This window comes from Cervus canadensis, chromosome 8 (genome assembly GCF_019320065.1).
Source record: "Cervus canadensis isolate Bull #8, Minnesota chromosome 8, ASM1932006v1, whole genome shotgun sequence".
Classification (NCBI taxonomy): domain Eukaryota; kingdom Metazoa; phylum Chordata; class Mammalia; order Artiodactyla; family Cervidae; genus Cervus; species Cervus canadensis.
Window position 1 is genome coordinate 857428 of NC_057393.1, and position 23447 is coordinate 880874.

A 23447-nucleotide genomic window follows, 5' to 3' on the forward strand; every position below is an offset into this window, starting at 1 on the left:
GAGCAAAGCTCAGTCACTGGAGCAGATCACAAACCCGGTTTCCCGGTCTGAGAGCGGCAGGTGGCAGACCTCCTGCATCTGAGCTCGAAGCCCCACTCCACGGCGGGATGGACGTGGCCCCCGGCAGACCTCCTGTGTCTGAGCTCAGAGCCCCGCTCCACGGCGGGATGGACGTGGCCCCCGGCAGACCTCCTGTGTCTGAGCTCAGAGCCCCGCTCCACGGCGGGATGGACGTGGCCCCCGGCAGACCTCCTGTGTCTGAGCTCAGAGCCCCGCTCCACGGCGGGATGGACGTGGCCCCCGGCAGACCTCCTGTGTCTGAGCTCAGAGCCCCGCTCCACGGCGGGATGGACGTGGCCCCCGGCAGACCTCCTGTGTCTGAGCTCAGAGCCCCGCTCCACGGCGGGATGGACGTGGCCCCCGGCAGACCTCCTGTGTCTGAGCTCAGAGCCCCGCTCCACGGCGGGATGGACGTGGCCCCCGGCAGACCTCCTGTGTCTGAGCTCAGAGCCCCGCTCCACGGCGGGATGGACGTGGCCCCCGGCAGACCTCCTGTGTCTGAGCTCAGAGCCCCGCTCCACGGCGGGATGGACGTGGCCCCCGGCAGACCTCCTGTGTCTGAGCTCAGAGCCCCGCTCCACGGCGGGATGGACGTGGCCCCCGGCAGACCTCCTGTGTCTGAGCTCAGAGCCCCGCTCCACGGGATGGATGGACGTGGCCCCAGGCAGGTTCTCCTGTGTCTGAGCTCAGAGCCCCGCTCCACGGCGGGATGGACATGGCCCCCAGCGGGTTCTCCTGCTGCAGCTTGCCGTCTCCAACAGAATCACGGCGGTCATCACGCCCTGAGAGGCCCACCCAGAGTAGGTGGGAGGCTTACCTCACGGTGTCAGCTCCCGCGTGTGGAGAGGGGCGGTCAGGTTCTCAGCGACTCCAAGCCAGAGACGTGGAAGGGGAGCTGGGAACAGTGGTCTGGAGAGCCACGGGCAGACATTTGGGGGAACATGTGGGATGTGGGGCTCGGTCCAGTTTGCAGGGAGATGACAAAACCTCAGAGACGGCCAGTGGACTGGGTCTGGTAACAGGCATACAACCGTTTTCTATGAAACACAGTTTTCAGTAAAACCAGAACCCATTTTCACCAAGGATAATCACAGTGAGACTAATTTGTTTGCAAAATAGGTCTCGTCTCATTGAACTTGGCCCAATTATTGATACAAGTGTAGCAAGAACAGTGATTCTTTGCATAACCTCTACTCGACAGGAGCTTTAGTAGCACCAAGGAGCGTTACTGGGTCTGTGAAGGCAGTGATGAGAAATCTCAGATCAGACAATTAAAAGCCTCTCCAGGGACTCCCCTGGCGGCCCAGGGGATGAGACTCCTCACTTCCACTGCAGGTGGTACAGGTTTCATCCCTGGTTGGGGAACTTAAGACCCTTCATGTCGTGCGGTGCAGCCAGAAAAATAAAACACAGAAAAAAAAAACCTGTCCAGGTTAGGAAACCAAGGCAAGAACCCACCCAATTGTGTCCTTTATTATAAGGAGAACAAATTTTTATTTAATTTATATAAATCTCTATATTGCCATGAACATAAGAATATTCAGTAAGAGTTTCTGAATTCCAGAAGGATCAGGCAGGGAGGGGTTCCCCTGGTGGCTCAGAGGTAGAGAATCTGCCTGCCAACGCAGGATCCATCCCTGGGTTGGGAAAGTCCCCTGGAGGAGGAAAGGACAACCCACCCCAGTGTTCTTGCCTGGAGAATCCCATGGACATTGGAGCCTGGCGATCTACGGTCCATGGGGCAGCAGAGACTCAGACACAACTGAGAGACTGAGCATGCAGGCAGGGAGAGAGAGAGATGTCTCATTGCTTTTTATACAAAAGTCTGCTTTACCAAATTGCTGTAAGTTACAGATGAAAAAAAAAGAGAAAAGAGATGCCGCAGATCTGGAGGACTAAACATCAAAGAACCAACAGCGTGTCAAAGAAAAAGTTATAAAAATTATAACCGTCCTTATCAGTTCATTCAACTAATTCCTTTTTAAAAAACATTTGGCTGCATCGGGTCTTCGTTGCGGCAGGTGGGTGCTTTAGCTGCGGCGTGTGTACTCCTAGTTGAGGTGTGGACAATCTAGTTCCCTGACCAGGGATCGAACACGCCGCCACCCCCCACCCCCACCGTGGGAGCCCGACGTCTCAGTCACTGCACCACCAGGGAAGTTCCAGGTAATCAGTTCTTGTTTTGCTCAATCTGAGGCTGGCTGTTTTATGAATCAGTTTCCCCCTAAGAGCTTTAGCAATTCTAAGTCCAAAGGCATGGCCTGTAAAGTTACCAGAAGCCTGTGTTCTACAGGACTTGTCAGGATTCTTTGTGATAGCCTTGCAGGTGAAGCACTGTTTCCTGCTGCTGATTAGAAACACTCTCAGAGAAAAAACAAGAGTAAAATAGTAACTGTGAACAACAAAAGCTGTAAAAGCAGGGTGGTTAAGAATCTAGTGAGAGTTCACTGTAAAGAAAATCATGTGATTGGCAAGTAAATGTGGTTATTTCTGTGACATACTTCATATTTTAAAATAATAATTGGAAATATGACTGATTACATGGACAATAAGGACATTAACAAGTTTTTAGGAATTCTGTATATTCCTTCGGAATATTAGTAACTGTGGCTCAGATGGTAAATAATCTGCCTACAATGCAGGAGACCCAGGTTCAATCACTGGGCCGGCACGATCCCCTAGAGAAGGAAATAACAACCCACTCCAGTTTTTCTGCCTGGGAAATCCCATGGAGAGAGGAGCCTGGTGGGCTATAGTCCATGGGGTTGCCAAAGAGTCAGACGTGATCGAGTGTCTGACCACACATATCACTTAGAGCCTTCTTTGATGTGAGGTTTATTCCTGGGCACTTGATCTATGTTATTGCTGTCACTGTGCTTACCGTAGACAGGGTGACTTCCCCATTTTCTCCTGACTGGCCATTTTTTAATAGAAAGTCTGGGGATTGTTACAATCAGCTCTGCGGCTGGCCTTGTGGAACCCCCTTATTTGTAACCGTGCCCCTGGAGTGTGCAGGTATGGAACCACACCACCCTGAAATACCAGTGATTCTTACCTCTTTCCTCATGTTGACCCCTCTTATTCCTTCCTTTTGTCAAATGACATCAAGGTGGTGAGGAACATTCCATTATAGTGCAGTATCCTAGAGAATCCCATGGACAGAGGAGGAGCCTGGCGGGCTACAGTCCGTGGGGTCGCAAAGAGTCGGACACGACTGAGCGACCAACACTTTGATTTTCACTTTTTCACTCCATGCCAATATAACCTAAAGAAAGTTATTAATCATTGTTTCTACTGGACAATGTTCTCCTTGTCATTTAACAGATCAAATCAGCCTCATTAGTTCAACATCCTCTCTATAAGGAGAAAGAACAAATCTGAGATTTTCCAGACACTCTGGAAAATCCCAAAGATAATTTGAGGCCAAAGAGATTCCATTCAAATTTGATTTGGGGAAGTTTGTTAAAATGTTATTTGCTCACTCATCCAACTCTTTGCCATCCATGGACTGTAGCCCGCCAGGCCTCTCTGTCCATGGAATTTTCCAGGCAAGAATACTGGAGTGGGTTGCCATTTCCTCCTCCAGGGGGTCTTCCCGACCCAGGGGTTGAACCTGGGTCTCCTGCATTGGCAGTCAGACTCTTCACCATCTGAGTCACCTTAACATGGGAACGTGGAATGTAAACCGGTGCAGCCTCTGTGGAAACAGTGCGGAAATCCCTCAACAAACTGGAAGCAGGGTGCATGCGACCCAGCAGCCCCGCCGCTGGGAGTTTATGTTGATTTATGTGACGAGGTGACTCTGGGAAGGTCCCCGAGGCTGGGGGCCGGTTTCCAGGGAACCCACCAGGAACAGAGATGGACAGCAAGACACCCACAGTGCCATAGGGCTGCTGGAGGGGGTGTGGAGCCCCCCACTCCTCACACAGTGAATCCTTGCAGGTTTGGGAGCTCTTTTACTAAAATCTTGAAATAAACTTGAATTAGGACCTCGGCCACTCCAAAGCTCTCCTTCCCCCAAACGTGGGATCGCTGTGCGGTTGGTTGAATGTTGTCCCAAAGAAGGAGTGTCCGCATCCTAGCCCCTGGTCCCCATGGACGTGACTTTATGGATATGACAAATGCGATTCACGGCCTGGAGATAAGATCGTCCTGGGTTTAGGGTGGACCCTAAATCCAGCCACTGGCGTCCTCTTGAGAGGAAAGGGAGGGGGATCTGAGACAGAGATGAGGTGGGGTGGGCATCCCGTGATGACCGGGGAGGCAGGAGGGATGTGGTCACTGGGCGGGGACGCCTGGGGCCCCGGGGGCTGGGGGAGGCGGGAAGGAGCCTCCTGGAGCCTCAGTGGGGTCAGGGCCTCGTGTGCACTTCTGCCCGGGAGGCTGTCAGCTTATGCTGGTCTGCGGGGCGGCCCGGGAGGCCGACGCGTGGACACCCGTCCCCCCGGCCCATCTCCCTTCTGACCTGAGGCTCTGGGGTGTTCCCGGAGTCACCGCATGTGGGGAAGCGTGAGGGGGAGCCTTGGGGCCACGTCCATTCAGAGGCGACTTTGTGCCCAGGAAGTGAAACCCAGCCTCCTCCCCGCCCCCCAAACCCCTAAGGACCCAGGACACCCCCAACAGGGCAGAGGGAAGGACAGACCACTTGAACAGGCGTCCGCAGAAGCCAGTGGGGCTCAGAGTCACTCGGGAGAGTGGCCTGAACAAAACTGACACACACAAAATGGGTAACAAAAAGCGCTTATATTTCCCCCTTTCAGTCGCCAGCATCCACACACTTCATTCAGTCTCCACTTTGGGAGGGAGGTCGTTTAAATTTTAATTTCAGTCTCAAGACAGAGGGCTGCTGCTCTCCTTTTTTTCTTGAAAAACATTGGGAGCGCCTCACCAAGAGAAAAGCCATGTTCTTCATCAATAATGGAATGCAGGCAAACCACTGATGCTGAATTTTTCAAGCTCTTGTGAATATTTCAGTGAATAATGAGAGACCCTCAGATGCCCATGCCTGGGCCATCGGGTGCCCGGCCGCCCTCTCCCTGACCCTCTCAATGCCATTTATTTAAAACTAAGGCCAGAGCTGGTTTCATCCCCCAATTCATTGAAGAAAGACACGGGTGCTGAAGGTGACGCCAGAGAGCCGTCTGTCACATGAGCACACTTCGGCCGTCCTCAGAGGACAGGGCGACGAGGCAGGCCTTGGGCCGGTGCAGCTGCGGGGCACGGGCCGCAGCTTCCACCTCCCCGAGTGGTCGGAGGGGCCTGGTGGAAGCTGGCACCTCCCGCCTCCCCCGGCCGGGCCACCGTCCTGCACGTGAGTCCAAACACTGCCCCCAGCCCTGCTGCCAGGAGTCAACCGTCTGTTTCCAGAATAAAACTGAGTGCACTTGGCCAGCTCTTAAACACGGGCACACACCCCTCCCTGTTGACATTATTACCGGAGTTACCCTTGACTTACAACCTAACTCATAATTCCCTGGTGGCTTAGACGGTAAAGCGTCTGCCTACAATGCAGGAGACCCAGGTTCAATCCCTGGGTTGGGAAGATCTCCTGGAGAAGGAAATGGCAACCCACTCCAGTATTCTTGCCTGGAAAATCCCATGGACGGAGAAGCCTGGTAGGCTACAGTCCATGGGGTCGCAAAGAGTTGGACATGACTGAACGACTTTACTTTCTTTTCTTTCTTTACAACCTAACTCATCAGTTTTCCTACTCCAGGGGATCCTCCTGACCCAGGGATGGAACCCGAGTCTCCTGCATTGGCAGTCAGATTCTTTACTGTCTAAGTCACCTGGAAGCCCTTCAGTTACTTCAGGGAGGATTGATATCTTTGTAATACTGGGTCTTTCCATCCAAGAATACGGCAGTTCTTTGTTTATTTCCAGCCTTCTTTTTGGATCTTCAGTGGCATTTAAGGGCTTCCTCGGTGGTCCTAGGTAAGCAAGTGTTAGTTACCCAGTTGTGTCCGACTCTTTGCGACCCCATGGACTGTAGCCCACCAGGCTCCTCTGTCCACAGAATTCTCCAGGCAAGAATACTGGAATGGGTGGCTGTTCCCTTCCCCAGGTGGAAGCCCATTCCCTTCCTGACCCAGGTGGTAAAGAATCCGCCTGCCAATGCAGGAGACAGAGAAGTAAAGAGATGTGGGTTTGATCCCTGGGTCGGGAAATCCCTGGAGGAAGAAATGACAGCCTTCCTGCCTGGAGAATCCCCATGGACAGAGGAGCCTGGCAGGCCACAGTCCCTGGGGTCACATAGAGTCAGACACGACTGAGGGTCTGAGCACACATAGCATGTAAAGTTTTCTTTGGGAATGTCTTCCCTCTTTCATCTATCTAATGCAACATAGATGTAAATGTATAAAATGTAACAGATAACATTCCATCTATGTTATTGTGCTTACTGTAAACCGGGTCATTTCCCCATTTTCTCCTAACTGGCCGTTTTCTAATAGGAAGTCTATGGATTGTTACAATCAACTTTGCAGCTGGCCTTGTGGAACCCTCTTATTTCTAACAGTGTCCCTGGAGTGTGCAGGTATAAAACCACGCCACTCTGAAAGAGCAGTGATTTTTACCTTTTTTCTCATTTTGACCACTTCTTCCTTCCTTTTGACAAATTACGTCAAGGTGGTGTAGAACTCTGTCGTGTTCTGACTTAATCACTGTAATATCCCCCATTAAGCAGGATGCTTCCCTGATAGCTCAGTTGGTGAAGAATCCGCCTGCGATGCAGGCAACCTGGGTTCAGTCCCTGGGTTGGGAAGATCCGCTGGAGAAGGGAACGGCTACCTGGAGAAGGGAAAGGCTACCCACACCAGTATTCTGGCCTGGAGAATTCCATGGACTGTATAGTTCATGGGGTCCCAAAAGTTGGACACGACTGAGTGACTTTCACTCACATATCAAGCAGGATCTTGGAAAATGCTCATTTCTACATAATTTATTTAGGGATGCCTTTTACACATCTATGGAAATAGTTATATATTTTTCTGTTTGAGGTGGTAACATGCTGATTGAGAAGAATAGATTTCCCAGTGTTAAACCATCACTGAATTCCTAGGATGATCCTACCAGCTCACGATTCAGTATTCTTTACGTGTTACTGCATTCTACTAATATTTTATTTAAGATTTTTACATTGACATTCATAAACAAGACTCGTTTGTAGTTCTTACATTTGTTCTCCCTTTGTCGAAATTGAATATCAATATTGTTCTGCCTTCATAAATATTGTCTGTAAGCTTTCCTTCTTCCGTACTCTGAAACTGTTTAAATAGCATTAATTATTGATTCTGTTTAAAGCAGTTAGCATCTTTGTAATACTGAATCTTTCTATCCAAGAATATGGCAGTTCCTTCTCTTTTTTTCTAATCTTCTGGAAGTAGTGACAGAGTTACCCTTTCCTAGAAGATTCTGCACACTGTCTCTGTGAAATTGGCTAATTTTAGGGGTGGATAGTTCTTTAATAGCTTCCACTATTTCCTCTACAGCAACTTGTCCATTGAGATACCTTCTCTCTTCTGGGATAGATTGTATACTTTACATTTTTCTAGAAAAACATCCATAAAGCAAAGTACTCTCTTAGGATTTTAAATTTTAAGTCTCTATGTGGTTTATCCTTCATTTATTATTTTGTGTATTTGTGCTTCCTCAATTTTTCTTAATTAGTGACAGGCTAGCGATGTGTTGAATTTAGCTATCACTGCTTTGGTTCTTCTGTTTTCTAATTATTGTCTATTATTATCTTAATTATTTCCTTGCATTTTTCCTAGGTCATTCTTTTCTAAAACTTGGGTTGGAAGGCTAATATTATGCTTGGTTTATAATCACAAGCATTTATTTTATTTTTAAGCACTGTCTTTGGCAAGAGGGTGCACGACCTCCCCTCTGGTTATTTTGAAATACTCTATTTGACAGATTTAAGTTGTGATTTCTTCTTGAATCTGACAATTGTTTAAAGTACGTGTGCATGCTAAGTCGCTTCAGTTGTGTCCGACTCTTTGAGACCCCATGGGCCCCCAGGCTTGTCTGTCCATGGGATTCCCAGGCAAGCACACTGGAGTGGGTGGCCATTTCCTTCTCCAGGGGACCTTCCCGACCCAAGGATGGAACCTGCATCTCCCACATCCGCTGCATTGGCAGATGGGTTCTTTACAGTGCCCCCTGGGAAGCCCCTAGAATGGCTGAATTCTAGGTGTGCTTTGTCTTATGATCAGACAATTGTCTCTACTGTTTCTACTTCGGGAGACTATATTGAGGGATTTTTGGTAACCCAATTCATGATCAATAATTGAATGTTCCCTGGGTACTTGAAAAAAAAGTTGATTCTCTGTTTTCAGCAGGATATATATATTACAGCTAGATATCTGAATCTGAGGACTCATTAATATATAAAATCTTACATTTGTCTGCTTGATATGTCCTTAACTGAGGCAGAATTAAAGTCTCCCATATTAATGTTTCTCTTCTTTCTCGATCGGTCTTTTCAGATTTGATGCTGAGCTTGGCTGGTCCCAGATGCTGTCTCCGCATCCTCCTCCTTCTCCGGCTCTGTCTCCGGCCTTTCCTCTCCGGTCTGTGTCTCGGCTTTTCCGTTCAGCCTTCCCAGGCCCCCTAACTGTGTGCCGCTTTCAACAGCGAGCAACTAGCTTTGCTTTGTGCTCCAATTTGAGTCTTTTTCATTCAACTGGAGGGTTTGGTCTCTTTATTTCTCTTGATATTAAATTGGTCTTATTACATATTTATATTTGCTTCTGTTTTATTTAATTCATATCTTTAATTTATTTATATTCTAAAATTTTATGCAAAGCTTTCTGCTTTATTATTTTTTGTCTTCTTGCTTCAGCAAATCACCCGTGACGGCCCCACCTTGGTGCTGAGGGCTCCTCCTGACACGGAGGAGGGCGTGCTTGCTGGGGACGGTCTCCTGGTTCCTGTGTGACCATGGTGTTCCGGGTGTGTTCCACTCCATCGACCCCGGGCCTTCCTGTCCACCAGTCAAACTTCATGAGTAACATCTTCCTTAATTTACCAAGGGTCTGTTCTACACATTTAAATATGCTTCTAGATACATCAATTTTAAATGATTTTTTAAAAGCAGGTTTCTACCTTCTTTCCCTCCCCTCCCTTCACAACTCTCCTCTAAAATGATTTCTCTGTAACTCCTCAGCACTCACCTCTGTCCCGCGGCCCTAAGCCCCAGAGGCTTCGGGAGCCCAGGGAGGCCCAGGGAGCCCAGGCCCCCTGCTCTGGGCGAGACGCTCCTACCCCTGCCAGTCTCCCATGACTAGAGACTTCTCCTGGGCTCTTCAGGAAGGGCTCTTAGGGCCACATTTCCTGAGTTTTTGCAGCAATTTGGGTGGTAGTTTGGCTGAATGTAAAATTCTCAGTTTGAAGCTTCTGGGTAAGGCTGCCAGGTAAAACATAAGATGTCTCATTAACTTTGAATTTTAGTAAATAACAAATACTATTTTTTAGTACACATCCAAGTCATGCAGTATTTGGTCAGTGCAGTATTTTATGAGACATATTCATATAAAAAATGAACTTTTTATATGAAATTCCAGTGTAATTGGGTGTCCTCCTGTGTATGTCTGATTTTTGCTAAGTCTACCAATTCAGTTCTAGATCAAGATAGAGGACTGGAGACACAAGCCCTCCCCCTCTTGTTAAGTCTGCACAGGTGACCTCAGGGAGGCAGACCCCAGGACAGGGACAGGACAGAGGGCAGGGCACATGGAGGGGGGAAGGGGACGAGGGGGAGGGGCACGTGTCGGGAGCCATTATGGGGGGTCCCGCCCGTGACGAGGTCATGAAGAAAATACCGGGCAGGCAAGGCCGTCTAGGATAAGGGACCCTCCAGGTTGGCCTCAGCCTCTACCCCACCCTGTATCCTCCCCCCTTTTCTGCTGTTGTTCTTGTTTGTCCTGCTGCAAATTCTTGTGTTGCCTGCCGAGAGCTCTCCTGCTCCTCTTTCACTGAATGAGGACCAACTTAAAACCGCAATTAATAAATCTCCTGGACGCTGGTACCCTATGAAGGGGCCAGGGATGAAGGAAATGCTTCAATTCAAACCCTTTTGCTGGCATTCTGGCTTGTTTGATAAATATGTGTTCCCATTGCACAAAATGCTCATGATTGTTCTAAACATCCTAAGCACAGTACGCTAACAAAAGAAACTATTAAGCATAGGTCCCTCCATGGGGTGAGAAAAGCCCCACAAATATTATAGCCACATATACGCCTAATAGAAAACAGTTTAGATAGAGATTAGCTGGCGACTTCTTGCAGGTAATTAACTTTTGGACTAAGAGCTTGTTTTGTGCCATATCTGCTGTTTTTGCAATCCTTTGCATTTCTGTTCTGTAAAAATGTAATCCTATCTAGTTCCCTTGGAGATGACACCTAATAGAAAGAAAATAGATTAACCACAAATAAGACAGGGTCGGCTACTGAAGTTGCTTAAAGTTGCACCAGGTGCAAGCCATAAATTGTCAACAGGCCTGAAGGCCAAAAGATATTATACATAGAGATTAACCATCAAAAAGGCCCTAATAGGCACAGAGCCCTTTGGGGGGAGTGAGGAAGCCCTATTAGAGAATACAAAAAACATTGTTTTAAAAGTGGTTATTAGATCAACGTTTGATTGATGTTAATGTGCTGAGGTTGTGCAGTGGAAACTATTGTTAATATAGTTGGAGATCTAGTAAAATAAGAGTTTAGCCCTATTGTAAAGGGCTTTATTGTAAAGAGTTTAGCCTTATTGTAAAAACAATAAGATAACTGTTAATTTTAACCAGGAGTGCTAAACAGGGGCTGCCTCTCCAGAGCCACAGAGTCTTTGTGTGTTAAACTTTTTAGATAAATTTAGCTGAGAATTTCTGCAAAAAGACTGACCTTTGTGTTAACAGGATTGTACTTCTACTATGTTACAACCTGCTGTACCATGAGACTGCCACTTTTCTGTTTTCTGCTAAGCTCAAGGCCAGAAGATAATGTACAAAAAATCTATGGGAAAAGACTCTCATAAACAAAAATATACAGAGCACACCTGGTTTCGTGAAGGACAAGCTGATATAATGTTAAACTAAGTCTGTGTGCCTATCTGCCCCTTAGAAATGTACCGACTTAGGGTATAAAGGCTATGGTGAAAAATAAAACATCTGCCAGACTCTGCTGCATACTCCTAGTCTGGTCTCTGTCTTTCTTTCTCTCTCTCTCTCCCTAGCAGACTTGGCCCTATCAAGGCCAGTCCTACGTGTCTCTCTCTCGCCGACGCCGTTCATCCTGAGGATTCCGCTGGATCCTCCTGGGGCTAGACCCCAGCAGGCATGGAGGGAGGGGGGGACATGGGAGACAGAGGGGGGAGGGGGCACAGGGGGGAGGGGGACAGGGGGAGGGGGTGGGGGGGACAGAAGGGGAGGAGGATGTGGACAGAAGGGGGAGGGGGACAGAGGGGGAGGGGTGGGGACAGAAGGGGGAGGGGGGCAGAGGAGGGGGGGATGGAGGGACAGAAGGGGGAGGGGGACAGAAGGGGAGGGGGGATGGTGACAGAAGGGGGAGGGGGCAGAAGGGGGAGGGGGACGGGGAGGGGGACATGGGGGACAGTGGGGGTGGGGGACAGAGTGGGGAGGGGCACAGAGGGGGTAAGGGGGACAAAGAGGGGAGGGGGCAGGGGGCAGAGGGGGCGGGCCGGGCTCTGGAAAGGGGAGGTCAGGCCTCACGGGCACCCCTGAGTCCCCCCTGAGTCCCCCCTGAGCAGCGGGCTCCATGCTCGGCCTGGCCACATGGTTCCTTCTTGGGAAAAGATGCAGCCAAGGGCCCTGGCCCAAGATTGCAGGCAGCTGGCTGGCCAGGGGGCAGGTCAGGGGTAAGGATGGCCCTCTGGGACCATTGAGGAATGGGCTCGGCCAGAAGCAAAGGGCGTGTGATCTCCTGGAGGCGCTGCCGGATCAGGGTGCGGAGCACGTGAACAGGAGCCCCAGGCCCCACCGATCTGAGGACGGGAATCTCCAGGGGGGCCCAGAAACTGTGGGGCCAGATTTATAACAAACCTCGGCCAGATCACACCTGAGGCTCAACTCCGACCCACAACCTCAGCGTCCAGACCAAACCCGCCAGGACTGTCACCTTCCCCCATCCAGCTCTGACCCACCAGGAAGGTCACAGGCTCCCCAACTCATCTCGAGGGCGCAGCCTCCCGGGGCCCCCAAGCCCGTCCCACTGGGAGGCCTTTCACCCCCACGCTTGCCTTTAGGTCTCCTCCAAACCACGGTGACCTGAACCCACTTCATTGCACCCCGGGATCCACCCTCTGTGCCCACCTGGGGTCTCTGGTGACGTCCACGTCTAGGGGCCAGAGAAAGGAGGCACCTGTGCCCCCCTGGTTCCTGGGCTGAGGCTGCCTGGGTCCTACTGGCTGGTGATGGGGGCAGGGCAGGCAGCCAGTCCCTCCCAAATCCTGGCTACCCAGACCGGAGTGACCACTCTTGGGGGCCGATGAATGTCCTGGTGGGTTGGGGTCTGTGCAGGGCCCATGGAGCCAGCTGGGTCACTATTGCTGTACCTTTCTTTTTTAAAAAAAAAAAAAAAAAAGCAAAGTAATAACAACAACGAAATCTCTAAAGCAATTGATAATTGAATCAAGAAAAAAATCAAAGGAAAAGTCAACATACAAAATTAGTTCTGGGAAGGGAAGACTAACCACAGACGCAGAAAATTATGGCTCCTCAATTGTGTCAGCAGTTCTGTGCTAATGACCCAAAACCCTGGATGCAAGGAGCAGCTCTTGAGGAAGCCAAGGTCAAAGAGTCAGACATACAGTCAGACACACAAAGGCCCAAAAGTGCAGAAGTGTGGTCCACATCATTCATCACTAAGGAAACGCAAGCTCAAACCACGACGAAATGCCGTTTTGCACCTGCGAGAACAGTTAAAACCACAGACAGTAACACCAAGGGTCGCCCAATATCCAGGGAATTCCGGGGACCAGGCATCCTCCAGCCGTGGTGGGCGTGAGAAGTGGTGCAGTCTTTTGGGAAAGAGTTTGCAGTTTTCGTGAAGCGAGTGTACGCCTGCCCTGGACCTCGGCCTCCCGCTGCTCAGCTTTTGCCCCAAAGAGAGGAAAACACTCTTCCGAGGCACAGCGGCAGTGAGTGCGTGGTAACCTTGTTTATAACACCCGGACCTATACCACAAAGTCCTGTAGCAGCGATGCGACCACGTGTGCGCGAGTGAGCACCTCCAGGCCGCGGCAAGGCGGCTGGACTCCAGGAGAAGACGGAGCCAGACGACAGAGGGGACGACCCACGGTGCGGACGGCAGGCCACCTACACCCGGCGCATGTGGTGTAGGACCAGACGCAGCGAAGGCAGGGAAGCCCGGGGAGCGCGGAGACCTGGCAGAACCCGGGCGCACCGTGTCCTCAAAGGGGAGGCTGCAGCCACGTTATAGCTTCTGACGACAGGTGTTCGGGCTGACGTGTCGGGCGCCGCGGGGCAGTCTCAAGGGCAGGGAGCCTCGGGAACACAGGGCAGCTGCCGCCCGGCCGGCGCGCTCTGCTCACACAGGAGCTAAAGCGGCAGGAAGCAAAAAACCTCCAACTTCTGTAAGAAACTACTGAGCCACAGAAGAAAGACACCTTCGGGACAGAAGGTCTAGGAGGCAATCCTGGGAGACCTCACCGCTTGAGAAAACGCGCCCGACTTGGGAGAGCAGGCAACTGAGGGCGCTGACTCAACATCCGGCTCTGCCCTCGCCTGTCTGGGCAGCAGGCGCAGCTCCGGGGGCTCAGAGCTGGGAGGTCAGGGGTCGCCCTCTGTAAAGGTGAAGGCAGGCGGGCAGAGAAGTGACCTCAGGCGATGCTGTCTTTGTCCCGTGTGACGCGCATCTGCACAGCTGCAGATCTGCCGTGGAACCTGATTCACTGTCCCCGCCCGTCCGCAGGATCCCAGGTCCTCCAGCCTCAGACCTCACGGGCATCCACCAGTCTCCTCGGCAATGGGCCAACGGGCACCCTACTCCCCACCAGCTAGTAGAGAATCAAGCTTCTACACCACATGTCAGAAATCATGGGATACAGCTAATAGAGTGCCCAGATGGAAATTCACCCTTTTCTACTTATATTAATTAACAAGAAAAGGTGAAAATAATAACTCTTGCACCCAATTCAAGAACTAAAAATACAGCTAAGTTAAGCAGACAGAAGAATGAGATAAAAACTAAAGAAGAAATGACTTAAAAAACAGAAAATGATCGGACCAATAAATAAATCCAAAAGTTGGTTCTTTAAAGAAGGAAAAGAATAAAATAAAAAATAAGCTAGCTAACAATCAAGAAAAAGAGAGACACACAAAATTAGGAAATCAGAAGCAGAAAATAGCCCCAGACACAGAGCAAATGGAAAACAACCATAAATGACTTTGTTCAACGGCATGCATATTACAATTTGGGTGAAATGAATGTTTTTCTAGGAAAATATAAATTAACAAACTCAGTCAGGAGGAGCCAGTTACCACAAATGAGTGTTGTCAAAGTCCTACAACACCCTCACATGTGCGCACCCATATACATGTACACACCCACCCATAGATGCCCAAACATATATTCACATGTATGTATCCACACAAACCATACACACACAGAACCATATACACACATCACACACCAGCTCAAAACAAGAAAGAAAATGTTCAGTTTCACAAGCTCTAGAGAACCTCTAAGGAACACATAATTACAATGTTATGAAACCAGTTCAAGAGTACCCGGAGAAAAAAAAGGGAAAAAGAGAAGTTTCTAAATTATTTGTTTGGGAAGAAAGCGCAGAACAACCTTGCGCTCCAGGGTGAGGCACAGATGGCAGGTCAGATGTTCCCAGGAGCAGGGCCTTCCCTCCCTCAGAAGCTGGAGCTCTGGCTGTGACCAGGTCCTCCCCTCCCCTCCCCTACCTCTCCCCCTCCCCCCTTCCCTCCTCCCCCCTTCCCCTCTCCCCCCTTCCCCTCCTCCCCCCTTCCCCTCCTCCCCCCTTCCCCCACCTCTACCCTCCCCCTCCCCCCTCCCCTCCCCCACCTCTACCCTCCCCCTCCCCTCTCCCACCTCTCCCCCTCCCCCTCCTCCACTCCTCCCTCCTCCCCTCCTCCCTCCTCCCCTCCTCCCCCCACCCTCGCCCTGTGGGAGGTGCCCCCGGGCCCTGTGTTACCCTCACCTACACTCGCCAACGCAGCGGCAGACCTCTTGCGCCACACAGGGTGACCTGATGCCACTCTGATGTACCGGCAGGTGCCCAGGGGCATCCTGCTCCTGGTGGGCGCAGGCGCACAGGTGAGTCTGAGGCGAGGAGAGGCATGTGGGCCCCACCCGGGCAGACGCCGGGCCCCTCTGTCCGGGCTCCTCCAGGCGCCCCGCGTTTGGAGGGAGGGGAGGAGAATTCAAGGGGTGAATGCGTGGTGTCCCACAATTTCCAACTTGATTTTTGGGCAAATAAAGCAAACAGCAAGGCTGACCTGAAATGCCTTTGCTAAATGACACACCATCTTGCAAGAATAACTTTGCTTTCCAGTCTTCTTAATGTTTAAGGCAGCTGTAAACCAGAAACACAAGCTTTAATATTTAATGTATTTAATGCTCTAGGACTCTGGAAGTCTCCTACCACACAGTGTCTCTGAGACGCCTCCTTGGTGGCAGCGAATATTTTATAACTACTGTGCACACAGTGTGTGAAGTCTTCATGAATAAACAAAGACTCGTTTGAGAACCATCTGTGAGGGCTTAATCTCTGGCTAATTTGGCGGGGATTTGAGCCTCCTCCCTTCAAGGTGGGACACAGCTCTGGACTCAAGGAAGAATGGCATTTAGGTTTCAAAGTGAAATCCAGAGGGAGCGTTTGTCATGCATGGACCTGCGTATGCATATTTTATCAGGCACTGGGCTCTAAACTTTACCCAAGAAAACTGTGTCAGAAAACATGTCAGATGTCTGCCCCTTCCTCCCACTGCCCTTCAGTTCAGTTCAGTCACTCAGTCATGTCCGAGTCTTTGTGACCCCATGGACTGCAACACACCAGGCCTCTCTGTCCATCACCAACTCCCAGAGCTTACTCAAACTCATGTCCACTGAGTCGGTGATGCCATCCAACCATTTCATCCTCTGTCGTCCCCTTCTCCTCCTGCCCCCAATCCCTCCCAGCATCAGGGTCTTTTCACATGAGTCAGTTCTTCACGTCAGGTGGCCAAAGTATTGGAGTTTCAGCTTCAGCATCATTCCTTCCAGTGAACACCCAGGACTGATCTCCTTTAGGATGGACTGGTTGGATGTCCTTGCAGTCCAAGGGACTTCTCCAACACCACAGTCCAAAAGCATCAATTCTTCAGCGTTCAGCTTTCTTCACAGTCCAACTCTCACATCCATACATGACTACTGGAAAAACCACAGCTTTGACTAGACAGAGCTTTGTTAGCAAAGTAATGTCTCTGCTTTTTAATATGCTGTCTAGGTTGGTCATAACTTTTCTTTCAAGGAGCAAGTGTCTTTTAATTTCATGGCTGCAGTCAGCATCTGCAGTGATTTTGGAGCCCCCCAAAGTAAAGTCTCTCACTGTTTCCATTGTTTCCCCATCTATTTGCCGGGAAGTGATGGGACCAGATGCCACAATCTTAGTTTTTTGAACCTTGAGTTTTAAGCCAGCTTTTTCACTCTCCTCTTTCATGAGTTTTAACCCAGCTTTTTCACTCTCCAATTTCACTTTCATTAAGAGGCTCTTTAGTTCAACTTTCTGCCATAAGGGTGGTGTCATCTGCGTATCTGATGTTACTGATACTTCTCCCGGCAATCTTGATTCCAGCTTGTGCTTCATCCAGCCCAGTGTTTCTCATGATGTACTCTGCATATAAGTTACAGAAGCAGGGTTACAATATACAGTCTTGATGTTACTCCTTTTCGTATTTGGAACCAGTCTGTTGTTCCATGTCCAGTTCTAACTGTTGCTTCTTGACCTGCATACAGATTTCTCAGGAGGCAGAGCAGGTGGTCTGGTATTCCCATCTCTTTCAGAATTTTCCAGTTTGTTATAATCCACACAGCCAAAGGCTTTGGCATAGTCAATAAAGCAGAAATAGATGTTTTCCTGGAACTCTCTTGCTTTTTCAATGATCCAACGGATATTGGCAATTTGTCTGGTTTCTCTGCCTTTTCTAAATCCAGCTTGAATATCTGGAAGTTCATGGTTCACGTATTGCTGAAGCCTGGCTTGGAGAATTTTTAGCATTACTTTACTAGCGTGTGAGATGAGTGCAATTATGCGGTAGTTTGAGCATTCTTTGGGATTGCCTTTCTTTGGGATTGGAATGAAAACTGACCTGTTCCAGTCCTCTGGCCACTGCTGAATTTTCCAGATTTGCTGGCATATTGAGTGCAGCTCTTTCACAGCATCATCTTTTAGGATTTGAAATAGTTCAACTGCAATTCCATCACCTCCATTAGCTTTGTTCGTAGTGATGTTTCCTAAGGCCCACTTGACTTTGAATTCCAGGATGTCTGACTCTAGGTGAGTGATCACACCATCATGATTATCTGGGTCATTAAGATCTTTTTTGGTACAGTTCTTCTGTGTATTCTTGCCACCTTTTCTTAATATCTTCTGCTTCTGTTAGGTCCATACCATTTCTGTCCTTTTTGTCCATACCATTTCTGCCCATCTTTGTATGAAATGTTCCCTTGGTATCGCTAATTTTCTTGAAGAGATCTCTAGTCTTTCCCATTCTACTGTTTTCCTCTATTTCTTTGCATTGATCGCTGAAGAAGGCTTTCTTATCTCTCCTTGCTATTTTTTGGAACTCTGCATTCAAATGGCATATCTTTCCTTTTCTCCTTTGCCTTTTGCTTCTCTTCTTTTCACAGCTATTTGTAAGGATTCCACAGACAACCATTTTACCTTTTTGCATTTCTTTTTCTTGGGGATGGTCTTGATCACTGTCTCCTGTACAATGTCATGAACCTCCGTCCATAGTTCTTCAGGCACTCTGTGTATTAGATCTAATCCCTTGAACCTATTTCTCACTTCCACTGTATATTCATAAGGGGTTTGATTTAGGTCATACCTGAATGGTCTAGTGGTTTTCCCTACTTTCTTCAACTTAACTCTGAATTTGGCAATAAGGAGTTCATGATCTGAGCCACAGTCAGCTCCCAGTCTTCTTTTCGCTGACTGTATGGAGCTTCTCCATCTTTGGCTACAAAGAATAGAATCAATCTGATTTCAGTGTTGACCATCTGGTGATGTCCATGTGTAGAGTCTTCTCTTGTGTTGTTGGAAGAGGGTGTTTGCTATGACCAGTGCATTCTTTTGGCAAAACTTTATAGCATATGCACGGCTTCATTCTGTACTCCAAGGCCAAATTTTCCTGTTACTCCATGTATTTCATGACTTCCTACTTTTGCATTCCATCCCCTATAATGAAAAGGTCATCTTTTTTGGGGGTTAGTTCTAGAAGGTATTGTAGGTCTTCATAGAACTGTTCAAATTAAGCTTCTTCAGGATTACTGGTTGGGGCATAGACTTGGATCACTGTGATATTGAATGGTTTGCCTTGGAAACTAACAGAGATCATTCTGTCATTTTTGAGATTGCATCCAAGTACTGCATTTCAGACTCTTTGTTGACAGTGAGGGCTACTCCATTTCTTCTAAGGGATTCCTGCCCACAGTAGTAGATGTAATGGTCATCTGAGTTAAATTCACACATTCCAGTCAATTTTAGTTCGCTGACTCCTAAAATGTTGATGTTCACTCTTGCCATCTCCTGTTTGACCACTTCCAATTTGCCTTGATTCATGGACCTAACATTCCAGGTTCCTATGCAATATTGCTCTTTACAGCATCAGACTTTATTTCCATCACCTGTCATATCCACAACCGGGCATTGTTTTTGATTGGGCTCCATCCCTTCATTCTTTCTGGAGTTATTTCTCCACTCTTCTCCAGTAGCATATTGGGCACCTATCGACCTGGGGAGTTCATCTTTCAGTGTCCTATCTTTTTGCCTTTTCATACTGTTCATGGGGTTCTCAAGGCAAGAATACTGAAGTGGTCTGCCATTCCCTTCTCCAGTGGACCAGCGGACCACTGCCCTGGGGTCTGCATTTGGGCCCTAACCTTCACCCATGGGCATCGCTAAAGCCCTGGTGATGATGTCAGCTGGGGTTTCTCAGGAAACAAGGAGCAGCTGCAGAGTCAAGAAGAGAGAGAAGTCTGCTTCTCCCTCCCGCGAGGGTCCCTGATGGAGCAGCCACCTGCGTAGGAGACAGGGCTCCTTCACCCAGCACGAGGTCTCCTCCTCATGGCACAAAGTGGCTGCTCAAAGTCTGGTTTTCACAGCCACTCTCCCAGCAGCAGACAAAAGGAAGGGCCAAAGAGAAGTGTTCTCCCTGTGAGGACGCTCCCCTGCGGCCACGTCACAGTGACCAGAACACTGCTCATAAGGGAGGTGGGTACCGGGACCATCTCATTCCTGCCCAAACCAGGGTTGATTCCTGAGGATGAGGGGAGGAGAGAGAAGACCTCCCTGAAGGCAGGAGGATGAGTGAGGGAGAGCCGCTCGGCTGCCCCTTGGCCACCGTCAAACAGCCCACAACGCTCTCCTCCTCCCAGGCTGGCCTGCTGGGCTCCTCTGGCCACGTCCCCAGGGGCCCAGGCAGTGCAGGGCTCCAAGACCCTGCTCCGCCTCTGCCTGCCAGCTCTCCCTCCTGGTCACCTCTGTCCAGCACTTGCAGCCCCTCACCTGCTCCTTCAGCCTCCCACCCCCTGGGCCCAGGGGACCTTCTCTAGCTCTGGATGTGATCAGCTGGGCCCTGCGGGAGACTCAAGGGGACAGGGTGCCAATTGAGGTTCACAGCCCCCAACCCAGGTCCCACAGGAGCCTCTTTCCACCCACCCCCCACCCTCCTCCACACCCAGCACCCCTCCCCAGATCACCTGGTCTCCGTCAGCTTCCCAGGCAAGGTGGCCACTGGCTGACCACTGGTCCTGTCTGCCGCCCTCTCCTGGCGAAGTATTTTGTTTTACTCAAGGAGCTGTACCCACTTACATTTTTCTTTCAAAGTCTATCTGTGGCCCACCTCAAATCAGCTGTGTCCAAGGTATGATGCGGGTCCCTGGCCCCTCACTGCCCAGCTGTACTGGCATCCTTATTGCCTAGACTCGCCTTTCCCTCTCGAAATGGCACATCTGGCAAGCGCATGTGGCTCAGTTCTCAACTGTCTGTCCTGTCGTCTATTTGTCTGTCTTTCACCAACACGACACTGTCCGAAACACCCCGGCTTTAGAGTAAGTCTCCAAATCCAGGCGTGCCCCCCACCTTTGTTGTTCTTCCTCAAGGCGATCTCGGCCATTCCAGGCCCTTTGTATTTCCATGTAAACTTCAGAATCACCGCCAATTTCCAAAAGGCTGCTGGGACTCTGAGATTGTGCCAAGAGGAAAGATCAGGCTGGAGAGAAGGATGGGTCACAGGTCAGCCCTGGTTCACGAGCTTGGGGTTCACGGGGGCTTCTAGTTTTCCGTGGATCAGTCCTAACACACCTTTTGTTAAATTTATTCCACAGTAGTTGGTTTTGATGCTGTTTTAAATGCCCCATCTCTGCCCTTCTCTGCTGGCTGTCAGGGCACAGTCGCCCTCCGCCGGGGCGCTGGTCCTACTAGAACGCTCCATCTCTGCCCTCCTCTGCTGGCCGTCAGGGCACACGGTCGCCCTCCGCCATGGCGCTGGTCCTGCTAGAACGCTCCATCTCTGCCCTCCTCTGCTGGCCGTCAGGGCACACGGTCGCCCTCCGCCGTGGCGCCGGTCCTGCTAGAACGCTCCATCTCTGCCCTCCTCTGCTGGCTGTCAGGGCACACGGTCGCCCTCCGCCGTGGCGCTGGTCCTGCTAGGGCCATCCGCCGCGGTGCTGGTTCTGCTAGGTGCAGTGTTCTGGAGATACCACAGGGTTTTTAACTTCCATGATCACTTTGTTTATGGATAAAAGCCCATCAACTTGAAAAGTGCTCAGTTGTCTTATAAACCTTTAAAAGACCCCTCCCCAGACCCCAAAGGCCCCACATCACCTCCCCATTAGGAGCTGGACTTCTGGACAGAATTATGGATCCAAGTCTTTCCCTCCCACTCCTCCCCATGCTCACTCTCCCACCCGCGCCACCCCCACCCCCTGCCGCCCTATTAGAGACACGCCATTCCTGAGCCACTGGCCTCCTCCTGGGTGCTGTTAAACCGGACAGGACTTCTCGGAGCTGACCTCACCACCATCTGGGCCTCGTGTGACTGGCTGACCCCTCCCTGCCCCTTCCCCTGGCTCCCCGACTCAGCCCTGCATGGCGTCCTGTCCACCTCTCCAGTCTCCCCTCCGTCTCCCTGAAGTTCTTCCTGCTGCCTGAGGCTCAGGGGTCTCCAGGGCTACCTTGGGATCCCGCTCCCCCTCTGCAATCTCACCAGCACCCCATCCCCTCTGCGCACCTCCCTACAGGCCTGCACCTCCAGCCCTGACCTCTCCTCCCACAAATTTCGGCCCTGATGCACCTGTCCCAGACAGAAGGCCTGCCACCCCCGAGTCTCCCAGCACCCACCCTTTCCCAGGGTGTCCCGGGGCGACCCCATGCCCCATCCACCTCCTGGGTGTGCAGTCTCTGCTGTGGGCCCCGGGCCCTCCCCAGCCCCACAGCCATCACTGACTGCGCTCTGTTCCTGCCCTCAGCCTGCGGGCCTGCCGGTGGGCGACACTCCTCACCCGCGCCCTCTCATCAGTCTTCCCCTGGGGCCAGGAACATGCTCAGACCCACGCACACCCTTTCAGTTGGTAGGAAGGGGAACCTGCCCTGCCGGTGGCCTCTCCTGTCCCCGCCCTCCAGACCTCAGCAGAGGCTACTCCCTTGGCGTCCTCACCCCTCCTCTGTCCAGCACTGTCTCCTCTTTCAGACCTCAGCACATCTGCCCTGAACTTGGGCATTCCCCCAACGCCCTTCCAGGGATGGATCTTCTCTACCAAGGGCAGGCTCCCTGCTTCCCCTGCAGGGCGGGGCGCACAGATACTCATGAGGGTGTCGTGTCCTCCCCCACGGGGGCGGCCCGTCCACCCCGCAGGCCCAGATCAGCCCCAGGGAGCAGCAGGGGTCACAGAACTGTTTGCAGGACACATGAGTGAACATGCTGAGGAACAGGGCCACTTTCTGGGGGGCTAGGAGGGGCTCACAGAGAAGGCAATGGCACCCCACTCCAGTACTCTTGCCTGGAAAATCCCATGGATGGAGGAGCCTAGTAGGCTGCTGTCTATGGGGTCGCTAAGAGTCGGACACGACTGAGCGACTTCACTTTCACTTTCACGCATTGGAGAAGGAAATGGCAACCCACTCCGGTGTTCTTGCCTGGAGAATCCCAGGGACGGGGGAGCCTGGTGGGCTGACGTCAATGGGATCGCACAGAGTCGGACACGACTGAAGTGACTTAGCAGCAGCAGCAGCAGGAGGGACTCAGGCGAGGGCCAGGGCCGGAAGCTGAGGCATCTTGGATCAGCGACACCCAACCGGGACCCCCAGAATCCAGCGCGGCCCGGGGGCAGCTGCGGTCTGCAGCCCAGCCAGGGGCGTGGGCAGCGGCGGGGGCAGGGCTGTGGACCCGCCGGCGAGGGTGCGGTCCCGGCTCCGCCCGGCCCGCCCCCCCCTCCACCGGCCCCCGCCCCGGCTCCTCCCAAGGCCCCTCCCCAGACCCCTCCCCAGGCCCTCTCCGCGGGGCTGGTGGGCGCCGGCGCGATGCGCCTCCGGACAAGTCTGGTCCCGCCGCCGACCCGTAGTCTCGCGTCCATCTCCGTCGCTAGGCAACCCCGAGGCCCAGCGGAGAGAAAACCAACCGACCTCGGGCAGTGGGGACCTCGGACACCGGCGCCATGGACCTGGTCATAACGCAGGAGCTGGCCCGCGCCGAGAGCCAACAGGGTGGGCGGGGGAGGTCGAGACCCCCTGACCCCCACCCCCGGGAGGACTCCGGGACCTACTGGATCCCAACCCCTGGGGAGACCCCGGGACCCGGGGATCCCTGCCCCCGGGAGACCCCAGAACCCGCCCGTCCCCCGCCCCCGGGGAGGCCCGGGGACTCGCTGAATCCCAGCCCATGGGGAGACCCCGGGGCCCACCAGAACCCCCTCCCTACCCTGTTGACCCCCGCCCTACCTGATCCAGTGACCCCTTGAAGCCATCACTTCGAGGATGTGTCTGACCTGGGCAAACTGAGGCGCCTTTTTAAAGGAAAGCTTTCGTTTTTTCCAACTGTTCCTCAGAATCACTCACCTCGCGGGGCTCCCGAAGCCCGAGCCGCAGGGCTGCCGCGGGGTTCTCGGGGCTGGTCTCGGAGCAC

General features: G+C 51.5%; 2 protein-coding genes and 1 non-coding gene across 5 annotated transcripts in view; 2 read left to right on the forward strand and 1 right to left on the reverse strand.

Annotated features, from left to right (window-relative positions):
- Window positions 1-1279: 1279 nt before the first annotated feature.
- LOC122446147 (homeobox protein Hox-B4-like) overlaps window positions 1280-23447 on the reverse strand; it is a 30332-nt gene continuing 8164 nt past the window's right edge. Inside the window, exon 4 of the transcript XR_006270789.1 lies at window positions 1280-1294. The gene's annotated coding sequence lies outside the window, so the exon portion shown is untranslated. The remainder of the gene's footprint in view (window positions 1295-23447) is intronic.
- On the forward strand, window positions 5531-5602 carry TRNAC-ACA. The gene has a single exon. It is a non-coding gene; the product is annotated as a tRNA-Cys (tRNA).
- CFAP46 (cilia and flagella associated protein 46) overlaps window positions 22894-23447 on the forward strand; it is a 96049-nt gene continuing 95495 nt past the window's right edge. For all 3 annotated transcript variants that reach the window (XR_006270787.1, XR_006270788.1, XM_043476002.1), the window contains exon 1: window positions 22894-23029. Coding sequence is in view for 1 of the 3 variants with exons in the window: in XM_043476002.1 (XP_043331937.1) it covers window positions 22981-23029 (49 nt within the window). In the remaining 2 variants the exon portion in view is untranslated. The remainder of the gene's footprint in view (window positions 23030-23447) is intronic.